This window comes from Macaca fascicularis, chromosome 4 (assembly GCF_037993035.2).
Source record: "Macaca fascicularis isolate 582-1 chromosome 4, T2T-MFA8v1.1".
In the NCBI taxonomy this organism is placed as follows: domain Eukaryota; kingdom Metazoa; phylum Chordata; class Mammalia; order Primates; family Cercopithecidae; genus Macaca; species Macaca fascicularis.
In genome coordinates, this window is record NC_088378.1 from 120840712 (window position 1) to 120866264 (window position 25553).

At 43.7% G+C, this 25553-nt stretch overlaps 1 protein-coding gene across 2 annotated transcripts; it reads right to left on the bottom strand.

Annotated features, from left to right (window-relative positions):
• Positions 1-660: 660 nt before the first annotated feature.
• On the bottom strand, positions 661-25256 carry TFAP2B (transcription factor AP-2 beta). 2 transcript variants are annotated; one of them, XM_045391017.3, is made up of 8 exons: positions 25086-25256; positions 21936-21962; positions 20245-20703; positions 15475-15535; positions 7886-8105; positions 6060-6178; positions 3820-3961; positions 661-1020 (listed from the first exon to the last, which is right to left on the bottom strand). In XM_045391017.3, the coding sequence occupies exons 1-8, from the start codon at positions 25164-25166 to the stop codon at positions 720-722; spliced, it is 1410 nt and encodes a 469-aa protein (XP_045246952.2). In that variant the 5' UTR covers positions 25167-25256; the 3' UTR covers positions 661-719. The 2 variants fall into 2 exon arrangements, with proteins under 2 accessions (XP_045246952.2, XP_005552819.2); XM_005552762.5 differs by lacking the exon at positions 21936-21962 and having other exon boundaries at positions 25086-25164.
• Positions 25257-25553: the final 297 nt, after the last annotated feature.

A 25553-nucleotide genomic window follows, 5' to 3' on the forward strand; every position in this document is an offset into this window, starting at 1 on the left:
ACCAAAAACTGCAGCCTCCGCCTGGTCTCCGCAGGCCTCCCGCCCCGCCCTCGCCCTCCCTAATTATGCAAGCGGCAGGGGAGCCGGGCCCGGTGAGTTAAGATCGCAGGGCGGGGGAGGGGGGGGTGTACCGAGAGGACTGAAACAACGCAAAAGGGCCAACCACACTCATTTTCATCCCAGACGATTCCCGTAACAACGTGAGGAAGGGAGGATAAGGGTGGCTGGAAGAGGGGTGAAGTGAGATGGAGGGCGGGCACTGCGAGAGAGTTTCCTAAAAATATATTTAAAATTAAAAAGTTCGTGCGTCTCAGTCAACCAGCTCTCAAAGCATTGACACCAACGTTTCTCCGATTTTCTTCCAATAAGTTAGCGTTTTCTCATGTTTAGTCTTATGTTTATTTTCCAAAGGGAAGGGGAAATCATAGTTTTCTTTTATTATCAGTATTACTAAGCTCGAAAGAACCGAAGTGGAAAATCCGGACGGTTGTCTCCAAGTGTATCTTGAAATAGACACTGAGAACCGATATTGTTGCTCCGTTGTACGCCTCAGTTTTTTTTTTTTAAGTTATTTAGCTTTTTTAAAATTTTGATTGTATGTGTATTCTACCTAATATAATTCTTCCAAAGCCAATCCAACATTTTAAAGCTAAAATTAAATTTTTGTCTGTTTTTCCTTTTGTATTTAAAACATTTTTCCTTCTTTTTTTAAAAATTTTTCATTTCCTGTGTTTCTCCTCCTTGTCGCCAGTTTTACTACCTGGGCCTTCCCCAGACGTGTGCCTGTTACTGGTGGTGTTGTTCAAGAACATCTTGTCCATGCCTTTGAGCGCCTCGGTGAGATAGTTCTGCAGGGCCGTGAGCGCGGCGCAAATGGCCGGGGCGCCGAAGCCGTGCGTGATGAGGCTGAAGTGCGTGAGGCAGCTCTGGATCCCCGGCTCCAGGATGGGGCTGGGTCGGCTGTTCCCGATCGGTGTCCGGTCCTGCGCCAGCAGATCCGTAAATTCTTTACAAAGTTGCCTGCAAAGGGGTGGGCGAGGCACAGAAAATCACCCTCAGTGTCGTTGTCATTGGCATTAGAAAGGAGACGCTCATACAAGCCCAGAGGCGCCGGGTCACCGAAGAGCGAGGCTAATGTGGGCGATTCCGCTCTGTTTCCTTTCCCAGCGCTCTCTCTTCTCGAGCAGCTGGGACTGAAAGGAAAGCGGGGGTGGGGAGGTAATGCACCCCTTCCACCCCAAAGCCTTGCCTTCCCCCGACTTCAGCCTTTTTCCCTTCCATTCCAGGACCGCGTGGACTCTGCTTTGGGACATTCGCTAGGCTTTAGCGGTTGATTTTGAATACTTCATAATGTTGAGCTCTTACCTGGCATTTCTTTTGAGCTATTTCCCCCGCGTCCCTCCCACCTCTCCAACCTCTTGGTGATCAGGCGCAAAAAGCCCTGAAAGATTTAGGCCCCTCGGCCACAAGCCTGTCCCAGGCACTGAAGCAGATTGCTGGAGCCTTCCATGGCCCAGGGCAAGAAACTATTTATTCTAGAGAATGCTGATTCCATTCAAAGCAAAAACCTGTTTACCTGCAGTATTGGGGGAGGGAGGTAGTTTCTGCCTTCCCCCTTTTCTTTCTTCTAAGTGTAGGCTACTGAAAATCTTTGTATAACCGGACTTGTCAATATAAAAGGATTCCCATATAGTTTAAATAAAACTTAAAGGTAGGCTGTTAAGACACTAGGGAGAATAGATTTTTATTTGTTGAAGGTTTTTATTTCCTCAAGCCACCTACAATTTAGAGGAATCTCCCAGCCTTAGAAAGTCTGCGTTCCTATCAATGGATTGAGCTTATTTGAGAAATTTTAATATAGGAGCTGGATGGGATGGTTTTAGCCCTGAAGGTCAAATGGCTGGCAGGCATCCCAAAGGCCACAGCTTCCCAAAGGCCACAGCTTTTCCCAGATGGGCAGATTTCTCATGTCCACCTGCCTCTACCCAGCCTATGGGTCTGTGGGGTTTAGAAAAAAACAAACCCACAGCACTCCAGTCCTAGACCTCCAATGGGTTGGCCTGACAGATACCTGGCCACACCTGGCCTAGCCAACAGGTAAACAGGGCAGGTGATTGGACTCAAAGAACCCTGAGGCATCCTTTCCTAGGGTGCTGCCACTTTGGGATAGTGGCTAAATCTGATGAGGAATACCACCCAGTCACAGCAGCTAAACAGTTGCTGGTTTTAAGGCAGGTGGATAGAGAACACTAACAGGCACCCTCCATTCTCCCTTTGAAATACACACATACATCCTCACAACCAGGAAGAAATAGATAAGGGTTCTAACCAAAGTGGGGCAGTTTTTAAGCTCTTAAGAGGTACACCTTAGAAACACCTGTGGGGTTCAAACACACACTCCCAGGCTCCCACCTCCAGTAATTCCAATTTAGAAGATTTGAGGATAGCCCCATACAGAAATATCTTGAAAAAGCTCGCCAGCTAATTCCGATACCCCAGGGTCAGAAGTGCTGGCCTAAGAGAAGCCACAGTGCTTGGACAGGGGGCAGTTAGATGCATACCTTAGGGAAATGAGAGTCATGTGTGGGTCCTATCTGATTTATACAGTTTGGTTTTATTTTTTTCCCTAAAATACCCTTCCTCTTTTATAAAGCACAACTGATTCCCCCACCCCACCCCCCACCCCCAACACACACACCAGACACCAGCACAAGGGGTAGGAGGGCAATCTACTGACAAATATCTATTATATTGCTGGTTGATACAGCAGATGAAAACCTTTTAAAAAGAGGGTGGATGCCAGGTTTTGATCATTGGGAGAGATGGGTAAAGTCTTTCCTTAAGTTTGTACTCATTACCAAAGTGCCAAAAAAGATATTCTGAACTGGGGAGAACAAATGCTTACAGTCAAACATTTTAAATCTTCAAAGCCCAAACCAGAGTCTGTAAGCAATTAAAGTTCTGGGACATTAATATTTTTTGACCCTGCGGAAAGGGGCAATCAAATTCCAATCACGTCTCAAAAACATCTGGACAAATTTGAGCAAATGATTTTTCAGCCTTCCATATATTTCTTTAAATTACGCTGTCAACGGGACAAACCGCGTCCTCGAGCACTAAATAAATGAGCGCCGCTGTTTGGGCCGCGGCTGCAAGAGAAACGTGCAGGCGCACGCAGTGCCGCCCACTGCAGGCCTGAGCCGGCCATAAAACACCAACAATATGACACCGAAGCCAAAGACAGGAGTAAATCAAATAAATAGAAAACCCACTGTAAAAGTTCAAATGAGCTCTAGACCTAAATTTAGCCAGAGATTTACTATTTTCCCCTCTGGAGTTGTAGTAAATTTTACAAGTCTGTGGAAGATGACAAACAGCAACGTTGGAAACGGAGTAATTAGAGCTCTGTGTAGAGATGGGTACACGTGGGTTTTATAGACACCCTGAGCGAGCACACATGGCTATGTGGCTACGACAGGGAGATAGATGTGAAACCCAGGCAGAAATATGCACCTTCGGATCCAGGGAAGAGCTGGAACAAGAACTACTCAGAAAAGATCTGCCTGACATTCCCAGAGAGATAAAAGAGAATTGTAAGAAGCCTGGATTCAGATTAACAAAGCCATTTTCCCCAGAGAGAAGAGACCTGAGACAAACCTGTAGCCCATCAACTCTGCCCACCTTGCTTGCCACAGACTGCAAATGCTACTTCTAGACAACCCTCTGGATTCTTTCTCTGCCCCTCCCCACCACCTACTCCAAAGTCGGGTGGCCCAGCCAGCTGGGAGTGAGATGAGGGCCCAGAGTCTAATCACTCACTTGGTGGCCAACAGCATATTCTTTCGGGAGTGCAGATCACTCGGGTCTGTGTGCTGCCGGTTCAAATACTCAGAGACGGCTTTGGCGGGAAACTCTGTTTCGCAAATGTACCCAAAATCCCGAGCTAAGTGAACAGCTTCTCCTGAAAAAGACAGCAGTGAAGGTAACATTCAGCGCCCAGGCCCTAAATATCCCAGGGCAGGAGACATTCCCTTGTCAACTTTGTTAGTATTTCCAGAGAAGGCCAGCTGTTGGAGCCAAAAGCAAAGGTGAGAGATGCCTAAAGAAAAAAAATGATTCTTAAGCTGTAATTAAAATTGGTGGGACCAACTTTGCTCCTGCCCCTTTTTCCGGCCTCTCCCTGAGCCAAGTCCTAGGTAGACATCTCCTGAATAGCTAAGGGGTCTCCTATATCCCACTCTTTTTGTCTTAAGGGAAACGTGCCGATAAATTCAAGAACCACCTTACAACTGAATCTGGACATTTGGCTGGACATTTAGGCCAGATCCCTCTTTCTTTTTAAAGTATCTGTTACACTTGCTTTAAATAAAACTTAAAAGTCACCGTCATCTTGCTACAATTGTATTACAACAAATATATAAAAACAAGCCTATGTGTATAGATGTCCACATATATTAAAGACTATATGTAAAATGTATATGGAAAGAGTATTTCTATCTGCAATGAAATAATAATTCTCCTTGTCACTTTTCCTGCTAGTCAAGTTTCAGGTTTCCCCACTTCAGAGGTTCCTGTCATCATCCTCCTACTTCAGGACTTTTCACTGCACAAAGATGACACAGCAGCTACAGAAAACTGGGGTATCTAAGGTATTACTCAGCTTATGTGAAAGCCCCTTTCAAGTAAAGCATTATTACCCTTTAAAACACAGCCTGTTGGGGTTCAAGGAAAGATCCCAAACATGAAAAACAGATATGTTGAAATACACCATAGACCCCATAGCTACATTATTTTTAAAGAGGATGACTTACTTTTAATCATTATTATCATCATAATAACAAAAGACTTCCAGCATGGTGCTTACAAGGAGTCACAAAACTAAAAACTGGCAAACAAATATTGGAATTTTAGTGGGGTTTCCAGTTTCCTCCCTTCTCCACTAAAATCCCTCTCTTGAGCTAAGGTTACCTTGATTGCTTTTCAACATGAGGACTATGATATTAGCAATTCCCTGAAGGGTAAAATGTGAAACTTCCAGGCTGAGAGTCAATCACTAGTAAGTGTGGTCTGGAAATTCAGTGACTCCTCCCTCTGGAGGGTGTTCAGGCCAAGCAACTTTGCCTTAAAAATGGCCAAGTATAAGGCCTATAACTATAATTATTAATGGTTGCTACTTAAATATTTTAATATTCCATCTTGTAAATACCAACTCTCTACAGAAGCATCATAATATTGCACCCATACAAATGGAATTAAAACACAAGACCTACAAGCTAGATGCTAGAGAAAATTCTGCATCTTCCTCCATTAGGACCATCTGACTATATTTCATATTACTTTCTACAAATTTAACTGCAGATCCTCTTGTTCTAGACTGTGTAGATGATTTTGTTTATTACATACCATCAATATCATCCTGAAACCCAAACTGATGAGCAAATTATAAGGTGCTTATTGCAATTATCACCCTTTAATTCACAACTGATGAATCTACATTGAAGATAACACCGGACTCCCCTACATATTTCCTCACCCCTCCTCCCCAATGATAGCTAGGGGAAGCCCTAGCTATCATTGACCTTACTAAGCTATCAATATTTCAATAACAATATGTCCCAGGTAATCTGCAGATTTGGCCCTAGGAGTGACAAAAGTTTTTAAATAACCATTAGGGGTCATGAATGCAATGTGTTTTCTACTACTGACAATTCAAATCTGGCAAGGTGAAGGGGTATAGACTGAATTATTGCTTAAAGAGTTACTCTTGCAAGAGTTCACATAGAGGATGTCCTGCACATGGCAGCAGGAGTGACCCCTGCTTTGGTTTGGAGGCTGGACCTGAGCACTTTTCAGAGCACTTCCCTTGTCCTCTCTACAGCTGCTGGCTTCCTCTAACTAAAAGGACCTTTGAACCTCTCTCAAGCAGACGCTTGACATCCAGCTCATAAGAGCACAACAATCACAATGATTTCCAGTTAATCATGAAATGTGTAAAATGTCAGCCTCCAGCCGACAGTTAAGCTCAGCCACTTCGTGAAATGGCCACACGTCTTGCTTACCTTCCACCAGGGAGGTGAGTAACGTGACATTTGCTGCTTTGCGCCTGCCCGCGGGTAAATTCAAACCGATTTTTTCTAGCCTTTCTCGCAAAGATCTCCCCCCATTTTTCGATTTGGCTCTGAAATTGCAAGAATTAACATTCTGATTAACCTTAGAGTGTTCCTGAAACAAAGTTTAGACTTAGCAATCTAAAGCCCAGTGGAGCTTGAAGAGGTTTTAACTTGAGGTTAGCACATTTTTCCCCCTTCCTTTGGTTATTTGCTGATAGTTTGCTGAGGTTTGCTTAATTTCTGCAATACAGAGAGTTTTTTTTTAAACTGAGTTTTCTTTTTTTATCTTGTAAGAAAATTAAAAAAAAAAAAAAAAAAGGATACCAGATGGGAATAATTAGGTGTAGGTTATGGGTCTAGAGAAAGTAGAAGCTGCACATGCACGCACGTGCATGTTGCTTCCTTGTCAAGGAGTCAGTGAGGTGAGCAGAAACTGGGCAAGCATAACCTTGCTGAAAAGAGGGAAAGAGCCAGGTGGCTCAGAGAGGGGAGCACGCTTACTGCAACAGGTGGGCTTTGTGAGGAAGGGGTCAAGAGTTGCTGTATATGGTGTTATGTTAAAAGGAAAGGGCAGACTGAAATATGAAATGGTGATGATCATAATAACAGTAAGGCTAACATTTTTGGAAGTGTAGTTATGTGATAAGCACTTTATATTGATTATTTTACTTCATCTCAGCAAGTTTATATACACAGGCTTAATGTTCAGGGGTGATTGAAAACTTCCACACTCTGAGGCTCAACGCACTCACTTGAAAACTGAACCAAAGGAGGTCAGAGCAAGAGGATTCAAAATGAGAAAGTTCCTGGGTCACACTCTTAATTTCCCCCAAGATTCTCCTTGTATGTGCTAAAGTATGGACAAAAGTACAAGTAAAAATCCTCAGTTACTATAATCTCTTTTGCTGTACATACAGTCACTTTTAGGAAAGAAAAGGACTGTCAACCCCCAAAACGGGTTATCTTAGAAAGTTTTGCCTCAGACAAAGTCACTTTCATATCAGGGACACTGCCAAAGTGTTCAGGCATTGGCAGGGACTTTAAGGGAGGCATTACATCTTAACATAAAAGCCACATTCTCTCCCATTTCCATGAGGAGGAGTCAGTCTCTGGGCTATGGAATACTGTGAAGCACCTGAATGGCTCCAAGGAATACCTATAAATACTTCTAAAGTGGTATTATTGCTATTACTGGTGGTGGTGTTATTGAAGGAGGGATATCAGAAATTTAGAAAAAGAGTTTATTAAACTGGGTTACGGTGCATCAGCAGGTTGAAAGACCAATTTCACTGGGTGCCAACTGCATTTAAAACACGCAAAAGAGAAAGAGTACCCTGGAGGTATGAAGAGAGTTGCTTCATGAAACTTATGGGTTTTTTGAATGGGGGGGTAAGGGGAGGTGTTAGTTCCGCGTTGTACTCAGGCTAGAGAATGCCCCCTGAGATGTCCTAGGGGTGAGAGGGAGAGAGGCGCCAGGCGCAGGGCCAGGAAAGTGAAACATTTCCAGGGCGGCAAAATCTGCGGTAGAACGTGGCGGCGCGGGCAGGCCTGGGTGCAAGGGCACCAGAGTTTGTGGGCGAGCACCTGGCGGCCACGGATCCTCGCAAGCGCGGCGGGCCACCTGGTTGCTAGGCAACCGCGTCAGCCGGCAGATTGGGTTTTGCTGGAACCTTCTCCTCCCTGTCCAATAAAAACTGGTGTTTTTTTGTTTTTCGTTTTCGTTTTGTTTTGTTTTGTTGGGTTTTTTTTTTTTTTTTTTTTGGTGGTGGGGTTACCTTCTGAGGACTCCGCCGAGGAGAGATGCATTGAGGCATTCGGGGGGCGACAGCCGTCTCTGAACTTCTCCCACAGTTACTTTGTACTTCGAAGTTGAACTGAGCAGAGACAAACGGCCTGGAACGGAGCAAAACACCTCGCCGGTGTTGACAGACATGCCTCCCAGGAAGCCATCTTTATTCATCATTAGAGAAGTCACCGATTTGGGAGGAACCGGAACTAGAAAGAGAGAAAAATTGCCATAAAGGTGACAAAGTCTCGATCCTGGTGACAGGCTGATAGAATAAGTCTCTGTGTGAGGCCACTGGACAGACACCAAGTGGAAAGCTGAGGGAGGAAGTGTTCGTTCCAGTGGGGCTGCAGTGTGTTCAGAGGGCTGTAAGACGGCAAAAAGAGACGGCAAAACCATACCTCCTCTGGAAACTTACGTCGTGTGTAGACATATGAGTGTCATTTGCTACAGTCCTGCTCACTACACAAATCAAGAAATCAAACAATCCAGAGTTTGGACTGTGCTGTGAACCAGGCAAATCCTATTCCATCGTGTGCTAACTCTGTGACCTTAGACACCTGATTGACTCTCTCTGAACCTCCTCAGTTTCCTTGTCTGTCTCCTGAAGATAATAATGCCTATCTCATTTGGTGCTGAAGTCTGATGGTGATTATCACCATGCAGTGATAGAAAATGGTAATCCCAACGGAAACCCCTTCCTCCTTTCCTATTGGACCCAGATCTATGGTCATCACTAGAAAGGATAATGAGGGTGGACCCCATCAGATACTATGCCCAAGAACAGACAAATAATACCATTGAGCTGGGGAGTTGGGCCCAAAAGAGCTGCTCATCTCTTTAAAGTGGGCCCCATTCTTCCCTACATAATAACAACAGATTCATTTAGAAAGGAACCCAAATGCTCATCTTCAGTGAAAGCAATTCTGCAGTGACATGAATTTTGTTTACAAATTAAAGCACCGGCTGGTGATTGTTTGGAGCAGTTATGATTTACAACAGGTGCCCTGATCAATCAACCAATCACTCTAATTCATATGAGCGGCGGTCTTGCCTTGCCCCAGTTGTTTCATTTCGGCAAGTAATTGATAACAAACCGCACTCAAGGTATGTTTTATGCAGAAGTTAATAAGAGTTGACAGCTGGTTGCCACTGCTACCCTGGCGCATTCAGCCTCTCCAGCCTGTATTTCTGCTTAATTGTGTTTCAGTGTCATCTGCATGTCAGAAAGAGGCTAGGCTCAGTGGAACCAGAAGGCTGGGAATGAGGAACAGTCAACCTCCCAGTTCCCTGGCAGTATTGCCCCTTGGACTTCACTGCTTAAGCCCATTTTCTTTATGTAGGTTTTACAGGCCCCTGAACAGGTGACTATACCTCCTGACTTTCCCTGTAACTTTGCTTCTTCCACTGGGATATGACGCTTCCAAATCTTCATGGTATTTGTTGATCACCAGTCCAAAAAATCTATGGAAACATGCATCTAGTGTGGAAAAAAAGAGGTTTCCAACACTACCATTTAATAAAGTCTATCTCACTCTGTAATTGTGTGGGGGAAAGATATGCTGTTTCTATCATCTGGAGCCTAGAACCCTATATATCAAACAAGATGCATAACCTCCCTTCTATGGAACAGACTAACCAATACTGAGTATTTCTCTAACAGTTTATTCTCTCTACCACAGATTCCAGTATACAAACCTCCATAGTTGTTTAGAGACTCCTAAAAGCCAGGTTGGTCCCAAATCTTTTATTTACTATGAATTTCATTAGATCCTTTATAAACACCTTGTGGAAAAAAGCTTTATTACAGGAGTGGATGAGGAGACTAAAGCCTTCCCTGGTAGGCATTTTAGGATCTATAGATCTGTCCACAGAGCCCAAGACCTTGTCCCAGATGGATGAATGATGTTGGCAACAGAGTAAATATTCTGCACTGTCATGGGGTGGGGACAGGGGATATAGAGAGGTTTCTTCTTTTTGATTTCCCTCATTTTCTCATCAGTGAATCTGCTTCCCATTTAAGAATGAATCAATGAAAAGTTGAAGTGTGAATGGTAATCAAATTTGAGTAAAATGTGAACTTAAAGTCACTTAATAGGTGATTGGTGGGGGCATCTGTCTTATTCTTCACAACAGTGCTGATTTCCATAATTCAGACTCATAGTGGAGGCATTATAAACAAATAATTGACAATCATGGGAATTAGCATTATGAAAACTTGGAAAAGTTCATTTTCCAAAATATAGATGACCCTTTGTAATTTTAACATGGTGTGAATTATAGAAATAAATTATATAAAAATCTCACCTCGATACTCAGCAACATATTTATCTCTAAATACTATTTAGAATATTGTTTTAAATAACAACAACCAACTCCACTAAGCTGAAAGTACCAAATTCAGTTCCTGCTTCCTACAGTGGATAACCAAATACCCACTGAGGATTGGACTCTTACCTGCTTCTCCCCATCCCAGAAGCTAAACCTCTGGAAAAGCTGGACCTTTTAAAGAAATGTTATAAACCACCCTGTAATTTCACTATTGTTAATTGCCTGATTCACCTGACAAGAGCTATTTCCTTTGGGGAATGTATATTGCTCCCTGCCATGGGTTGAATACCTTTCTGCATATACATTATCACCTGCATATCCCCAATCCAATCAGCTTCTGTTAGTGCACTACCCTCTCTGGGAAGGGTTTTTTTTTTTTTTTTTTTTTCTCCCTGCAGTCAAAGCATGGACAATGTCAGAAGATGTGCTTAGGACTATATTTCCATTTTCTAATTTAAGTATCACAATTGTGTTCCTAGCCTCCTAGCCTCATGTTCTAAACCTCTCTCCTTAGTATTGGTCCCCTAGACTAGATCTGACACATTTCTTGTCCCAGCTTTCCTTTAGGTCCATAACTCCATCATCAACTACTTTCCCTTCCACTTTCACACCTGCTTAGCTCACCTGATTAACCCCATATTTTATTTTCTTTGTCTTTTCCCTTCTGCTTTCTTCCAGTTTATCAATAAACCCAGCGCTCAACAGGGCCCGGTTGATTTGTTAGTAATTATGAGCACACTGTTCCTGCTCATGGAACCCAGAGATGACTGAGATAGGTTTAAAGCGACAGCAGGAAATAGTAAGGAAATGGGGCATGGCGAAACTCAGCATGAAGCTTTCAGTTCTTTACATGTTTACAATTTTCTGTGCATATATTAAAAGTATTTTTTTTCCTCTTCAGTTCCCAGTTGGGTGTCAAGCCCAAGTTCTGGATGTAACACCCACAAAACTCATTTCCCCCCATTTTTTGCTGCATTATGTTGGGGAGAAGTAAAAAATGGCTAAAAGCAGATCAATATTTCATTAACATGGTTGGAGTTTTAGTTAAGAGAGAGGAAAGAAAAATGATTAGAGAAAATTTTATTCATTAGTGGACTATAGCTCTTTAGAAGAGCTAAAATGTTAATAGGCTAGCTTTTATTCTCTACTCTTTAAACTTAAGCGTGAAATTATAGTTTTGAGACTTTTGTGTTTGATTGGATCTGCTGGTGAGGAGAAGGGAAGAAATGGCCCTATCTTATAGATTCATGGGGTAAGTCCCTCCGAAAGGCACTCTTGACCTAAAGATGTAAATGATGCTGGAAACAACCAGGAGGCTTAGCATTGATTCAAAGTGGCCCCTGAAAGTTAGCACTCTTTCTCTCCAGCAGAGCACCCTTTCCTCACATTTGAACACTTTCTCATGTACCTGAGCATAAAATTTTATTCCACAGCTATAGCGTGTGTGTAAGTGTGCGGACTGGAATTGTGGAAAGAAAAATAATTTCCACAAATAAAGCAGGGATATTAAAAAACTCAAACATCCAGTATTGGCATCTTGTAGGGACAGAGTCTAAAAGGCTAAGAGGCTGGAAACTGAGTTGGGTCTCATCACTTACATGGTGTATAGGACCATGAGAAAGTCATTTATTGTCTCTCTCAGTTTCAGCACTTGGAGTGTTGAAGAAGAATGTCTAATCTGCCTGACTTTGAAAGAGTGGCTGCAGTGTTTCTCAGGGTCTCTAGTTGATAAATAGCTATTGGGATCCAAGTCCACCCTGGAAACGTGAACTTTTTCCTTTTGAGAGGAAACTCATACCATTCAGAAACTCTGACAGACTCTCAGAGCATTTTACCTTCTAGGTCAGAAGAATCCCAACAGAATCAATTGTAACAGAAATTTGGCAATTTCTTTACTTCCCATGAAAGAAAATCCACACCAATCAAAGTGTTTATGTGGGGAAGGGGCCAGAACTAACGGGAAAAAAAGTGGAAGAGAATGGAGGTTGAACTGAAACTAACCAAACAGGATATCCCTAAGACCAATGAAAATGCCCCACAGTCACAACATTTGAACCTTGGATTCCAGCCACGCTAGCCTTTCCAAGAAATCCCAGCATATTTTCTGCTGTCTAAGGTGTTAAACAGATTGCACAGTGGCCTCTGATTGCACCAAAAACTTTTTTCTTAAAGTTTAGGTGAGCCTTTTTCTGAGTTAAGCAATATGATGGTGGCAGTGATGATTTTTATTAGCTGGGTACACCCTCTTCCTCCCCCCAGATTTCTAATCTCAATGGAACTGAGAGTTAAGAATGATTTTTTAATGTCTCGTTGGATTTTTAGACTGTTTATGTACCGAATCCTTCTCATTATTACTTTATTGATTGCTCATTGACCAGCCCCCTTCAAATCGTATTAACCACCCTCTGCCGGTTTAGATTAGGAGAGTTTAAAAAGCACCTTTCATTACTCTCCCCCTCACCCCCACCCCCACCCCCCGCCCACTTCTGCCATGGAGTTGAGACTAGGCAGCTTAATGGGAGCTCTAATGGGGCAGCTAAGAGGAGAGGGGCCACGGTCCCTGCCGATTGCATTAATAGCTCAAAGGGGGCCAATACAGAAAATTAGCCGTAAACGAGCTCTGGAGATCTTCAAATGAAAGAGCCATTTATCACGCTGGCTACCTTCACTCCACTCGTTTGCTCTCTCTACTGGGAACAACTCATTTCCTCTTAACTAAATTACTTCAGAAATGTCAGCTAAGCCCAGATAGCAAACATAACAAGAGAGGGAGCCCATAATCTATGGGGTGATATAAACACAGGTGAAAAATTAGACTGGTTAAATTTTAGAAGGGGCCTTGCCATAATTGGAGAAAGAGATATAGAGATAGAAATATGTATCATTTATGCCTAAGTCTTCCAGCTTCATAAACACAGGGTCAGAGACCCCCAAACCTAGACCACTTGCCAATCTTTTATTAATGAGGTAGCATTTTTTTTATCTGCCTAAAAGCCCATTAGAAAATATATTAAGAAACTATGCCTTCTTCCAGGTGCTGAAATGTGGAATGTTTAGTTCACAAAACTTTCTCACCTCTTTTACAGAATTAATCTCTTGGAAACATCTCTCATAATTGGGGAGATGATGAGCAAAGACGGGAGTCTAGGGTGCAGGGAAGGGGCCAATGAACCCACCACAACTTTAAGTGGCTTATAGTGAGTTAGAAAAGTAAATCAACCTTGTATTCTTGTTTTGCCTATGGCTCTCTAAAGAAAAAAAAATGACGTTAGGATCTTTTCTTAATGTAATAAAGCAAATATGTCAAATATTAAATAATGGAATTGACCTACCATTTCATCATATTCATACCACACCCCCGAATCAATTAAAGTAACTGGGATGCTACTTAAATATTTTAAGCTGCACATTTTAAAAAAATCTGCACATTTGGGAGGACATAAAATGTACTCTTGTGTTTCCAAAAACAGAGCCATCAACTTTAGTCGTCATTCTCCTTTTCTTATTCCTGGAGACAACCTTGCACATCGATATTCACATTTCACTGACAAACATATACAAGCTCTGAAACCAAAGCATCCCACATCTAAGAATATCTCCAGCTCTGTTTTGCTAGGCAAGCTAAGTTACAAATATTTTTATTGGACCGGCTATGAATAACATTTCTGATTGGTCATCTGTTGGGCATGTTCCCCTACCAGCCCAAATGATGTTGCTAGGATACAGAACACTGAGCTAAGTGGTTCTAGCTTTCCATGAAAAGGGCGGAGGAACTAAAACAAACCGAAAAAAGCCAATGGAGAAGCTCCTCCCCGACCCCACCCTAATCAACCAGCAATTAACAGAAAGAAGAGACCCAAGAGAAAATGGGAAAAGTGAGCTGTCAGCACAGTTGCGAATTTAAGCACCGAGCCTAGGTATCCTAGCAAACCCAAAAGCTGGCATTAAAAGCCAAAACAATATTATTTAAAGACAGAGAGAGAGATGTTTGAAGCAACCATTAAAATAAATAGTTTTTCCCCAAACCTTACTATACTTCGGGATATTCATTCCAAGGCCCAAAGGCATCTTTAGTACAGCTTCCCCCAGCTACCTTTCAAAGCTACTCTTCCTGCCTTTGTAAAAGAAGACAATTTAGAATACCTCACCCTGTTTGGAATCCTTATTCCACAACCCTCCTACTATCCCATTTGAGTCTGGATGAATTACTTCCCAAAGCATTTTTTCTTTTAATTGTTTTTGTTGAATGTCAAGTGGCTCAAGTGAATCATAAATGATTGAAAGCTGGGGATTGTTGACACTAAATATAGGGACAGAATTTCTCCAGCATCCATAAGAACCGGTTACAGTATTAAAATTGTATCTTCAAATGCCAGTTCCTGTGATAATTAAAGATTGCCCTGTTTACACATTTAAGCTCCTAAATGTGTGGCATGTGAGTGACATTCAGGCCTTTCAGCATCTACACTAATCGCCAGAAATTCTCTCAGTGACTGTCAGAGAAGAGGAGAAAAAAATTAAGCAGCTGCAATACGCCCAAAATGAGTTATTGTAATTACATTTAATTAGTTTAATTAGTTAATTATTTTGCTTACAGCTGTACAAGAGACTGCAAACATTTGTTAATATCACATGCCCTTTAACAGTATGGGGTGATTCCACAGTCACACTAAATCATGAATGCATATGTAGGAAGATTTAGAAATGTGCATAGGCTGTCTCAGCTTCTCAGGATGCGCATATTTAGCAACACATTTGGCACAATGAAAAAATAAATAAATAAAAAACAACATATAAAACATAGAGAACTGGGAACAAAATTACCACCAAAAAATCAAATACAAAACAAAGAAAGAGCTGTCTCAATAACGTAGGATTTAACTCAGCAAACTCCAGTTATCATTGAAATAATTGTAGCACCTTCTTGAAACCAGTGTTTACCAGCCAATTCCACACATGATAATAGCTCAATTATTTAAGATGTATCGAGAATGGCTACCAAATATGCCATAAGAAAAATTGCAACAGTCTGTCTCACTCATCTGAGTTTGTGTCTGAGATTTTCATTCTCCCTTGCCCAACTTCCATCTTCCCAACATGCCCTTTCCCTTAGTCTGACAGCCATTGTCCTATGATTGTGAACATTTATGTCTTGTCAAATAATGAATTCCCCCAAAGTGAAAACTCATCATAAAGACATTAATGCACGAGAAAACTTTGCTTACTTTTGGGGGGAATAATCCATACCTTTTTTAATGACAGACTGGTCCAATAGATTCATGCCGCTGTTATTGGCATCTTCAACTGACTGTGAATATAAAAACATCACTATTCAAATTGACTGGATATTAAATAATTGTACACATAAATCATGTTATTCCAAACTGGAACTTCTGTTATTTCCATTTATATTAATTCACAAAGGGCTGTTTTATTATTATTATTACCTCCAAATCGACATAGAAATGAAATTTACTCAAATTATAAATTTTTCCAATGGAAGAAGTGGAGAAAGAAAACTTTGAGAGACATCTGGGATGCAACATTGGTTTAGTTATTATATAAAACATAGATATTAGACAGATAAACCTTTATATTATTTGCTCTTATGAATCGTAAAAATTTGGCAACAGCTGACAGATTTTCACCAATATTAGTAAGAGCAATTTGTGTTTTCCATTCTATCCCAGTGCATCTTAACCCCAGAGCCATTTTACAAATACATAATAGTTTACATTATGGGATTTTAATTAAAGTCTGAGCAATTTGGAATGGAATGCAAACAGCAACACATAGGAACATGTTTGCAAGCCTCTAGGACTGCACACCCATTACAGTCCATACACGTTCCTGTAGACTATGAGCTTCTTGCTGCACAATGACAATCTCTTGGAGGAACCTTCACAATTTACCCTTCCTCCCAGCCCTGCTGATGCTGCTTCCCAGCAAGGAGCACACCTGCTATGAAGGCAGTAACTACAGACAAGCAGACACACACAAAGGTCTAGATCCTCCCAGTCAGTGCCTAGGTCATTGCAAGGAATGTTCATCTTCCGTGCCACAGTTTCATTCCAGAGAAGGAAAGTTTTAACTCTGAGCACTGGTAGCACTTCTGAGAGGAAATAGCTGTTGGAGCAAGTTTCTTACTGTCAGAATACACATGAACAGTTCTGGCTGTGCATCCCAGGGCATCCAAAAGCAGTGAGTTCCCTTTCTCTCCCACCAAGAAAATAAATACTAAGTCTTTCTAAAATCTACAACTACTTTCTTGATCCTTCAAAACCTAAGTTGGGACCAAATTGTTACCCACTTTATAGAGAAGTAAAAAGCAAAGGGCTTGAGAGTGAGGAGGTGTTTTCACAGCACTCACACCCACCCATGCTGCATCCTCAGAGAGTGAGTTCATCACAAGAAAAAGACTGTCTACCCCAAACAAGCAGCACTTTAGAAATGAGATGATCTAATCGTAGAGGGGGCATGTTGATTTGTTTCTTTTCATTTTTAATAGTCACTCTTTTGTTCTCAGAAAGGTGAGCAAAATTGTTATTCTCTATAGGAACTGTTTTCCTTGCTGCAACATGCCATGCACAGCTTAAGAAATAGTAAAAAGGTGTTTTAAAAATATTTCATGTAAGTTGTTCATAAATCCTCAGGGGACCCTGCCACACACAAACACACACGATTCACACCTTTCTATGATCATGTGTATACAGTGACAATGTTTCCAGGCACGACAGAAATATTCTCCTGTGCCGTGAGCAGCCAGACCCTGACTTACACTGACCTGGACCCGGGAACCCCCACACCTTACCCTCACTCTTGTACGTAAATATGTATAAACGCCTCATCAGCGACGTGGGGTAGTTGTGGTAGTTAATGAGAAGGCTCTTGTCTGATTTTCTATCTAATTACGGCCGCCTGCTGGGTTTTTGTACAGGATATTCACGCAGCATGCTGGCGCTTAATCGTCACAGGGAGGATCGTAAAGATTTAATTAGGACTGCATGCGGAAGCGCAGAAAAACAACTCAGACTCGTAATTACTAGACTTCTTTAGTTAAAAGTGATACCAGGGGTTGCTTTAAGACACTCGGGTGTGTTTGAGTGTGTGTATGTGTTTGGGGGGGAGTTGACTTAACATCCTTATATGCTCATATTCTTGGGTGCTAGAGGTAATGGGAGGTAAGAGAGCAAAGGTGGGAAGAAGAAAAGAGGTGTACATGGCAACTAAACAAATCCCAAACTAGGTGTCATTTCACTCCCTCTGTCTCTCTCTCTGTAGGTGTTTTCCTGAGTTTTTAACACTTGTAGCCCCCTCCCCAACACCACACACACACACACACACACACGCACGCGCGCGCATGCACAATGGGTGAAATGTAGCATACCCAGAACCCAAACAGCGATTTGCTAGTTTAATAGCCCCTGTGAGTAAATTGAAATAGAAATTGACAGGGTTTTATAGTTTCATTTAAAAAAATATTAGAAGCATTTGGTTAATTAGCTCTCCTCCTTCTCTTCTCTCATGGTGGGGGCTGTGGCCCTGAGTGTGTGCATCTGGGTCACACAACAAAACCCTCAACCCATAGGCAGGGCAGCACCCTCAGGGTCTGCCTGCTCCCTGGCTCAGGGGGATCTGGAACACACACGAGGTCCTTGAGATCAGAACAAGTGACTTTAAGATCCAGGCCTAGGCACTCTCTGGTCTTTTTAAAGACTGGACCAGCACAGGCTACCCATTCTATAGCTGCAGGGAGTGTTGAAATCCCGACCTGCTTGTGTAACTTTAGCCCCCGTACCCCAGATCCCTAACTCAGAAAGGGATCCTTCTGTATTAAGCAGATGAGTGGAAGCCTCTGGATTCGAGGCTGTGGTCATGGAAACATAATCCCTGGTCTTTGTCACCTGCCCTGCATCAGTCAACTTCACCCTGGCCTCAGGAGGTCTGTCATCACTGCGGAGACACAGAGCGTCCCTGTCTTTGCTGTTTCCCTCTAGGGACAGGAACAGGGTGTGTCCCTTGCACTACAGGGGTCGTCCCAAGAAGATCCTGAGGACCTCCCGGCAGGTGATGGGATGTGATTAAGCAGGGGAGGAACAGGGTGGGGAGGGGTGAGTGGGGAGCCTGCAAGTGCCCCCGGTCTGCTGCCTGCTGCTTTTCTCCTTTCAGCTCTCCACCTCTGTGGTCTGTATTCCCAACAGCAACAACTTGGCCCTGAGGTACTCTGTTCACACAAACACTCTAAATCCTTTCCGATGCTTTGACAAGACTATTCTCCCAAATACTGATCTGGCCCTGTTTTTCTCTCAGACTTTGCATTTCACCAAACACAATAAACTCACTCAATTATTTCTTTAAAAACATTTAACTAAAGAAATCTGCTCCTTGTTTTGGGGAAAAAATTCCTGAGTTCTTCGCTAGAGTCACTCAGCCTGCAGGGTGGTGGTGACAGGACCGGCATTAGCATCACCAACAGTAATGGTGATGAGTTGATCTACTTTCATTATCCAGCACTTTGAACCATGCTCAGAAAGGTTAATTTAAAAACTTTTCCCCCCGAGACACATATTACCCCATGCATTAAAAAAAAAAACTATTAAATATTTCCTTTCTCATATGATATTCTGAAATGAGCAGTATCTCTAGACAGGGACAGTCAAGCTCAGTTAAATCAACAAAACCATCATTACTCTTATTACTATCGGTAAATCCAGCCACAAATCAGGTAATTCCATCTTTTCTAAAAAATAAATAACTGAATTTCTTTTAAAATAATAAACAATCACAGACCACACAGACAGCATTTGATGCTGTCACCACATTTTAACTGTTTAAAACTATTTTTTTTTTCAGCAAGGTACAGAAGAATCACTCATGCACCCTTTTCTCTTTCCCATTTTATTTTCCTTTACTTCAGAAGTATGTCAAAGGATGCATAATAAATACAACTAGGACAATGAAACTGAAGTGTCAATTACATACCTGTAAACTATACTTATCTTTTCTGCAGACTATTTAACTTAGGGTGAAAAAGCAGACCTGCTCAGAATCACCCAAACAATTTTTAGGAATAATTTCTTTGATGTTTCTTTGTTTAGTTTAACCAAGTATTCTCAACCAAATCAGGCTCCATTGTGTAGACTGCAGATGGGATAGTGGGTGGGTAGGGGGAGTGTTTTGAGCCTTTTGTTTTAAGAAATAAACACGTGATGCCTCTCAACTGGGATGATGGCAGTGGGGAGAGAAGAGTGTTAATATAGGCGGAGGCCAGGAGAGGGAGGTGGAGAATATTAGGTGACTACAGTCACTTAATGAACCAAAAAGTGAAAAGAATTTCCAAAATGGTATCTACCGTCATTTACTCCCGAAGTATGGCTTTCTGAGTTTCTCCTTCACATATGTTCTATTTCTCAGATGACGACTGCACCTCTATCTTGGAAAAAAAGCTCTGTGGCTTATGAGACATCCAAGGCAAAACCTGGCTTAGATGATCATAGCTCATTGTCATGCTTAGCAAAATCTTTGCACATCCAGCAGCAACCTCTGGAGCTTACAGAGGCCCCTGGACCTTCAGGCTGAAGCTGTAGCCTCTAGGCAGCCAGGTCTTCACCTGTCAAGTCAGCAGGACAGCCCCACTATGGGGTGTGTGTGTTGGTAAAGAAGGGGTACCAAGCTTGCTTCCACAAAGCACTAGAGAATATGCAGGAGATGGTAGCTGAGGCAGGACAAAAGCATTTGCCTTTATTCTAATAATCTTAAGGTACCAAAACAAATACATATTTCTCTTCTTCAAGATTTAATTTCTCATGGTTTGGATTACCATAATTAGACCTCTGGAAATCGCCACTATAGAGCCATACATACAGACATACATAAACAGTTCTATATCACTGTCTAGTCCTGTTCTAAACATGGGAACAAACTCCCCAAAAAGAGACAGAGCTGCCCTCTCCTGCCCTCCCCCCTCCTGGAGCATTCCTTATTCGTGGTCTTGTTTGTTTGTTTGTTTGTGGTTACCTGGACGTCTTCCATGCCGGGATGGCCGAGGCCGTGCAGCGAGAGGCTGTCACCCATGCCCGCGTCCAGGCCGTGGTGCGCCGAATGCAGCAGCACGTCCGGCCGGCGGACCGAGTGGTAGTCCCTCCGGGGGTCAAGGCCCGAGAGCTGGGGCAAGGCGGCCCGAGGCTGGGGCAGCAGAGATCCGGCTTCCGAACCCACTTCTTGCCGCTGTCGTTGCCCCCAGGGATGCTGCTGGGGCTGGTGCAGTGGGTTCAGGGAGTAGGGGTCGTTGACGTGGGAGTAGGGGTCCTGGCTCTGGTGGTAGGGGAGCGGCTGGTAGGGGGGTGGAAAGTAGGGCGGCTGGAAGTCCGACGACGGGGTGTGGGACAGCGGCGGGGCGCTCGAGTAGGGTCCTTGGGACACCGAGCCCAGCTGGGAGAGCCGCGAGCTGTGGCTCGGGACACCATCGTGCCGGTCCTGGGAGCGGAGAGAGGAAGGGACAGAGAGCGAGAGAAGGAGACAGAGAAAGAGAAAGAGACAGAGGCAGAGAGAGACAGAGAGTGACAGAGAGGAAGAAAAAAAAATACAAGTGACAAATGGAAGAGCCCGGCTTTTGTACGCTCTTCCCGGGACAAGGGAAGCAAGGATCTGAAACTTAGACCCCCCCCAAGTTGACTCAGAGGGCCACATGATTTCAGCAATTTCAAACCCGAGGCTTGGGGAGAAAATGGGAAAGGAATCACCCACTTTAACATTTTAGCCGCCTTTTGGGGAGTGCAAAGCAGGCAAAAGGCAGGGGTACAGGAACAGTTTGTATGGAGGGAGATTCTAAATGCCTTAACTAAAATTGTAGGAGTCTTACATAAGGTGCTTGCTCCTCTGGGTGTTTTTAATTACTTTTTTCTAACTCTTCCAGAGGTCCAAATCACAACAAATAAAACTTCATAGTATTTGCTGTGCTACTCCCCCTGATTAAAAACCAACTTCTGCCTTCGCTGGAAATGCAGCTGGCTGATCAAGAGGAGCTTTCCACACAACCCGATCATTCCGCGAGCTCCAAGGAATCAGCCTGGTCTGAGTTCCCCGTCACTCCTCCCTCCCCAGGAGAAATTAAAGAACTTAAATAGTATTTCACTGAAATGGATCTCATTCGAAATCATATCCTAAGCCCATGTTGAATTAAGTTGAGTTGTGGTTCACAGGAGTTATTTCTAAGGCTGTTTTTCTATATCTAATGCTGTTATACTCAGGGTGTGAAAATGAAGGACCTAAAGTTGGGGTGGGGGGAAATAAAAGCCCAGACAACTTATTCCTGGTCCTATCTGGAGTGTGAACTAAGTGAAAGAAGAAGGGGGAGGTGTGTATATGGGGGTGGACTTTGTTTCTCCCTCTCTTCTGTAGAACTCCCCATGGTTCTTTTTGCAGAAATAGTCACCTAAATTTCCAAACTGCAATGGCAAATAAAAAGTTTTTCTTTTTGACCTCTCCCCTCCCAGCTGACTCATGGAGCTCAGACGGAGAACACACAATGCAGAGAGAAGCAGCTGCAGCCTCGTCCAATTATGGTGCTAAATTACCAAGCCAAAGGCGCTCAAAGGAAGACAGAGAGAGACAGAGAGTGTGAGACACACACACACAGAGACGCAGAGACAGAGAGACAGTGAGAGGAGGGAGCATGCAATTCTGGTAACACGTGAATCCAAACTCACCATGGATGAATAGGTGTGGACTAACATCTGGAAAAAAAAGCCTGGTTACTGCTCAAAATCAAACAATGATTTCAAAAAAATCAAGGAGTCCAGCAGAGAAGCGAGCTGGACACAGGAGCTGAGCTTGATGTGTTTCCAGGACAAGCCATCAAAAAAAAAAAAAAAAAAAAAAAATTTCACTCCCCCCCCCCCACCCCAACAAGATTGGCGATGCCTATCACACACAGACAGAACTATTCATCTGTCTCTTTGCTGTCTTTTTGGCCTCTTTTCTTCTGTCGTTCTTCGGGGCTCCAGATGCAGTCCTCTTCCACCCGAAGCTGGGCTCAGACTGCTCGGGCGCCCCTTCCTCCCTCCGCTTGCCTACACCGCCTCATAATAATTGATATTCATGACTATTAATATTACACGAGTACTTTAAAGGGAGAATGGAGGACAAATGGAGCGTGAAGCAGCAGCGAGCGCAGAGCTCCCCTACTATTGTAAATGACGTTCATTCAGTGGAGAATTACTAGATGTAATCAGACGAGGGGGCTGGCAAAGGCAGACTGGGGAAAAAGTTTAGCAGAAAAGAGGCAGAACTTCAATTAACTGTGCCGGGGACACGAGTAAAGCAGCCCCTGCTCCTTTGGACAAGGCAGTGAGGGAGAACAGTGCCGGGAGGTTGTATAGAATGGAGGTGTCCTCCTACCTGGAGAGAGACTTTCCTAATCGGAGGAATTGATTGCCCTGGGCGCTTTGTGTGCGGATTACAAAAACAAAATAAAAAGGATTGCTTCATCATTTGGAGGCGAGAGAAAAGAAAATTGGTGGGCCTGGTTATTTACAGTGACTTTTGCAGACTTTTGCTAAATGTGGAAGATTATGCTCATTTGTTAAAGGACAGACGCGAGATGTAGGTTTTTCATTCCTTGTGCTGCCTTTTCCTGTTCAGTGCTCACATAGTTTGCGATTTTTACCTCAATTTAAAACATAAGCCATCAATCTTCAAATACACTAAACTTATCCTTTCCAGGCAAAGCCAGGGGCAACAGAAAACCTTTTTGGATGTTTCAGGAACCCGTTCAACTGGCCTGACTGCCATTTCTGTTAAAGTTCAACCTTAGTCCAGACTTAAATAGGCTCCTTCCACCAAGCTGCGGATTCTGTTTTTTGAGCAGAAAATTTGGGCAGACAGGACTACCTGTAATATTCCCTCTCTCCCTGTTTCTTTCTCTCTCTCTCTCTCCTCTCTGTCTCCCTCCCCCCTTTTCTCTTCTCTCTTCCCTCCCTTCCACTCCACCCCTCCCTCTTCCTCTCTCCCTCCCTCCTTTCTTCTCTCCCTCCCTCCTTTGCCATTTAGCTACTTTACTTTCTGTAAAGAACGAGCGTTACCCTGGTTACTTTTTAGAACCCACTGAAATGCCTCTACATACATATACCTTGAGCTGTTTTCACCATGGCCCCATGGCTGCTAATGTCATGCCCACTTTGGGTGCCAATATTCTTTAGGACAGTTCTAGCGCCTTCGACTCTACCATTATCCCGTCTGTTAAGGAAAGAAAAGGAGGCCGAACCGAAACAATCCCCACCAGGCGCGTAGGCGCGGCTCTTGGTTACAGTCGATACACAACCACAAAGAGGAAAGGAAAACCCCAAGCATCATTCAGCAACAAGACGAATCTCTCTACTCTGCGCTCTCGCGCTCTCTTGCTTTTCTCCCTCTCCTCTCTTCTCCTCTCCTCCTCCTCTCTCCTACACACCTCCATACATACACCCCAACTTCAGGATTCAGGGAGGGCGGGAGGTGTGGGCGCCGGGCGCTGCCTGTGGGCGCTCGTCGGAGCCCGAGTCCCGCAGGAGCTTGCCGGCCGCTCCTGTGAGTCGCCCACTCTTAGGATCTTCGAGGCGGCTCCCCGCTGGGCTTTCAGGAGCTGTCCCGATCCGGAGGAGTCGCGTGTCTTTCTCGGCTCTTTGGGGAGCCTCTGCGTCCCTCCACCTTTCGTCCGACCAAGTGGCCCACGCCCGCCACCCGGGAGTGTGCTTGTCTTCCTCCCTTTTCTCTCCAACTTTTCTTCTTAGCAATCTCCATGGCCCGCTTCGCCCGTCTCGACTTCCCCCCTTTTCTAACTACGCTTCGCCTTTCCTTTCGCCTTTCTAAAGTTTTTATTTCCTCCCTCGACGTCTCCGCAAAGCCTTCGCTTCCTCCCTTACCCTGGCAACCACATAGGGCTGTCCCAGGCCATTCCGCTCAAGAGCGAGGCTCCGCGGGCTTCCCGGTCCCCAGCCCGGCCAGCCGCGCGCCCCGCGCCTAGCCCGCCTGGCCCTCGAGTAGCGGAGCCGCCCGGCCTCCGCTTCAGCCCTCGCCCGAGCCAGAAAAGGGCATTGGCGAGCGCGGCCCCGGCCTCGGAGGCGGCTGGCGTTCTCCCGGCTGGGCGCAACTTCTCCTGTCGCGGAAGAGTTGAGCGAGACTCAGCGCTAGAGACCCGTGCACATTGAACGTGGGCAGAAATTTCTGTGAAAGATGCCCAAACAGGGGGCGGCTGCGTTCTCTGTTTGGACGCACTGACCCTCAAGGAAGCAAAACACAAGAAAATAGAAAATAATAAACTGCTACGACTCCTTCGATTTTGCTCTATCCATCCATATCTCCATCCGTCTATCTACCTCTTTCCCGCTAATTCTCTGTCCTCTACTTGGAACCATTTATTATCAATTTCAGAAATTTTATTGAAAATAAAAATTAAAAGCCCGAGTCTGTTACAAATGAGGCTTGAAAACCCAATTCTCTTCCACACTTAAAACGAGAAAAGTCCCTGCCTTTATCAGAATCTCGATTTTCTCTGACAGCATGCCCACATTCAGTAGCACCACATTCCCCATCAGAGCTCAAAAGGGTGGGGTGGGGTGGGGGGAGGCGAAGAAAAGAGAAAGAAAAATAAAATAAATTTAAAAATTCCTAAATTAAAGTTGTCAGATTCCAACCTTAAAGTCCCTTTTCAGAACAGCGAAGCCTCCCCTAGCCAGCTTTTCTAAAAGTTAAAGAAAGATGAGAAAACCGACCGGAAACCTACGAGTAAATAGCTTTAAAATACATATCAGTTGGGGTATCAAGAAGCTCAAATTCTCTATCTGCAAAGCTCTAAGATGCATCTGGGGATGTCGACTCACCTCATAGATATCTTCGTACTTGACATTCTCCACGAGCTTCCAGAGCATGATGGCAGCCTGGTCTCTAGGAGGTGAGTGCATTCATGTGAGGAGCAGATGTCTGGCTTCTCAGGACTCCGCTGTCTGTAATGATCCATCTATAATTGGAAATGGGGGATACACACCAAATCCGACGCTCCTCTCCCATCGCAACTTATATCTGTTGTCTCAAACAATAGGCTGGACAAGTAAGCCTCAGTAAAGAGAAAAAACATTATTGCACACACAGGAGTTAGATGCAACCCACAGACATATATATTATAAAAATCATAAACCCGTATTTACACCCAGACACCCACATATAGTTATATAAGCACCTCTGGGTCACACAGTCTGCAGACTCCAAATGTGCATTTAACAGAGAGTTGTTCAGGGTGATTAATATAATATATACATTTTAAAACCTCTATATCGAAAATGACAAATCAT

Bases quoted from the DNA above. Each gene is read 5' to 3' on its own strand.
- TFAP2B (XM_045391017.3), bottom strand. From the start codon at position 25,166: ATGCACTCACCTCCTAGAGACCAGGCTGCCATCATGCTCTGGAAGCTC. The intron at 8,106-15,474 runs GTATGGATTATT...CTCTCTTTCTAG, and splicing joins CCAGTCTGTCATTAAAAAAG to TTCCGGTTCCTCCCAAATCG. The intron at 6,179-7,885 runs GTAACCCCACCA...TTGCAATTTCAG, and splicing joins CTCGGCGGAGTCCTCAGAAG to AGCCAAATCGAAAAATGGGG.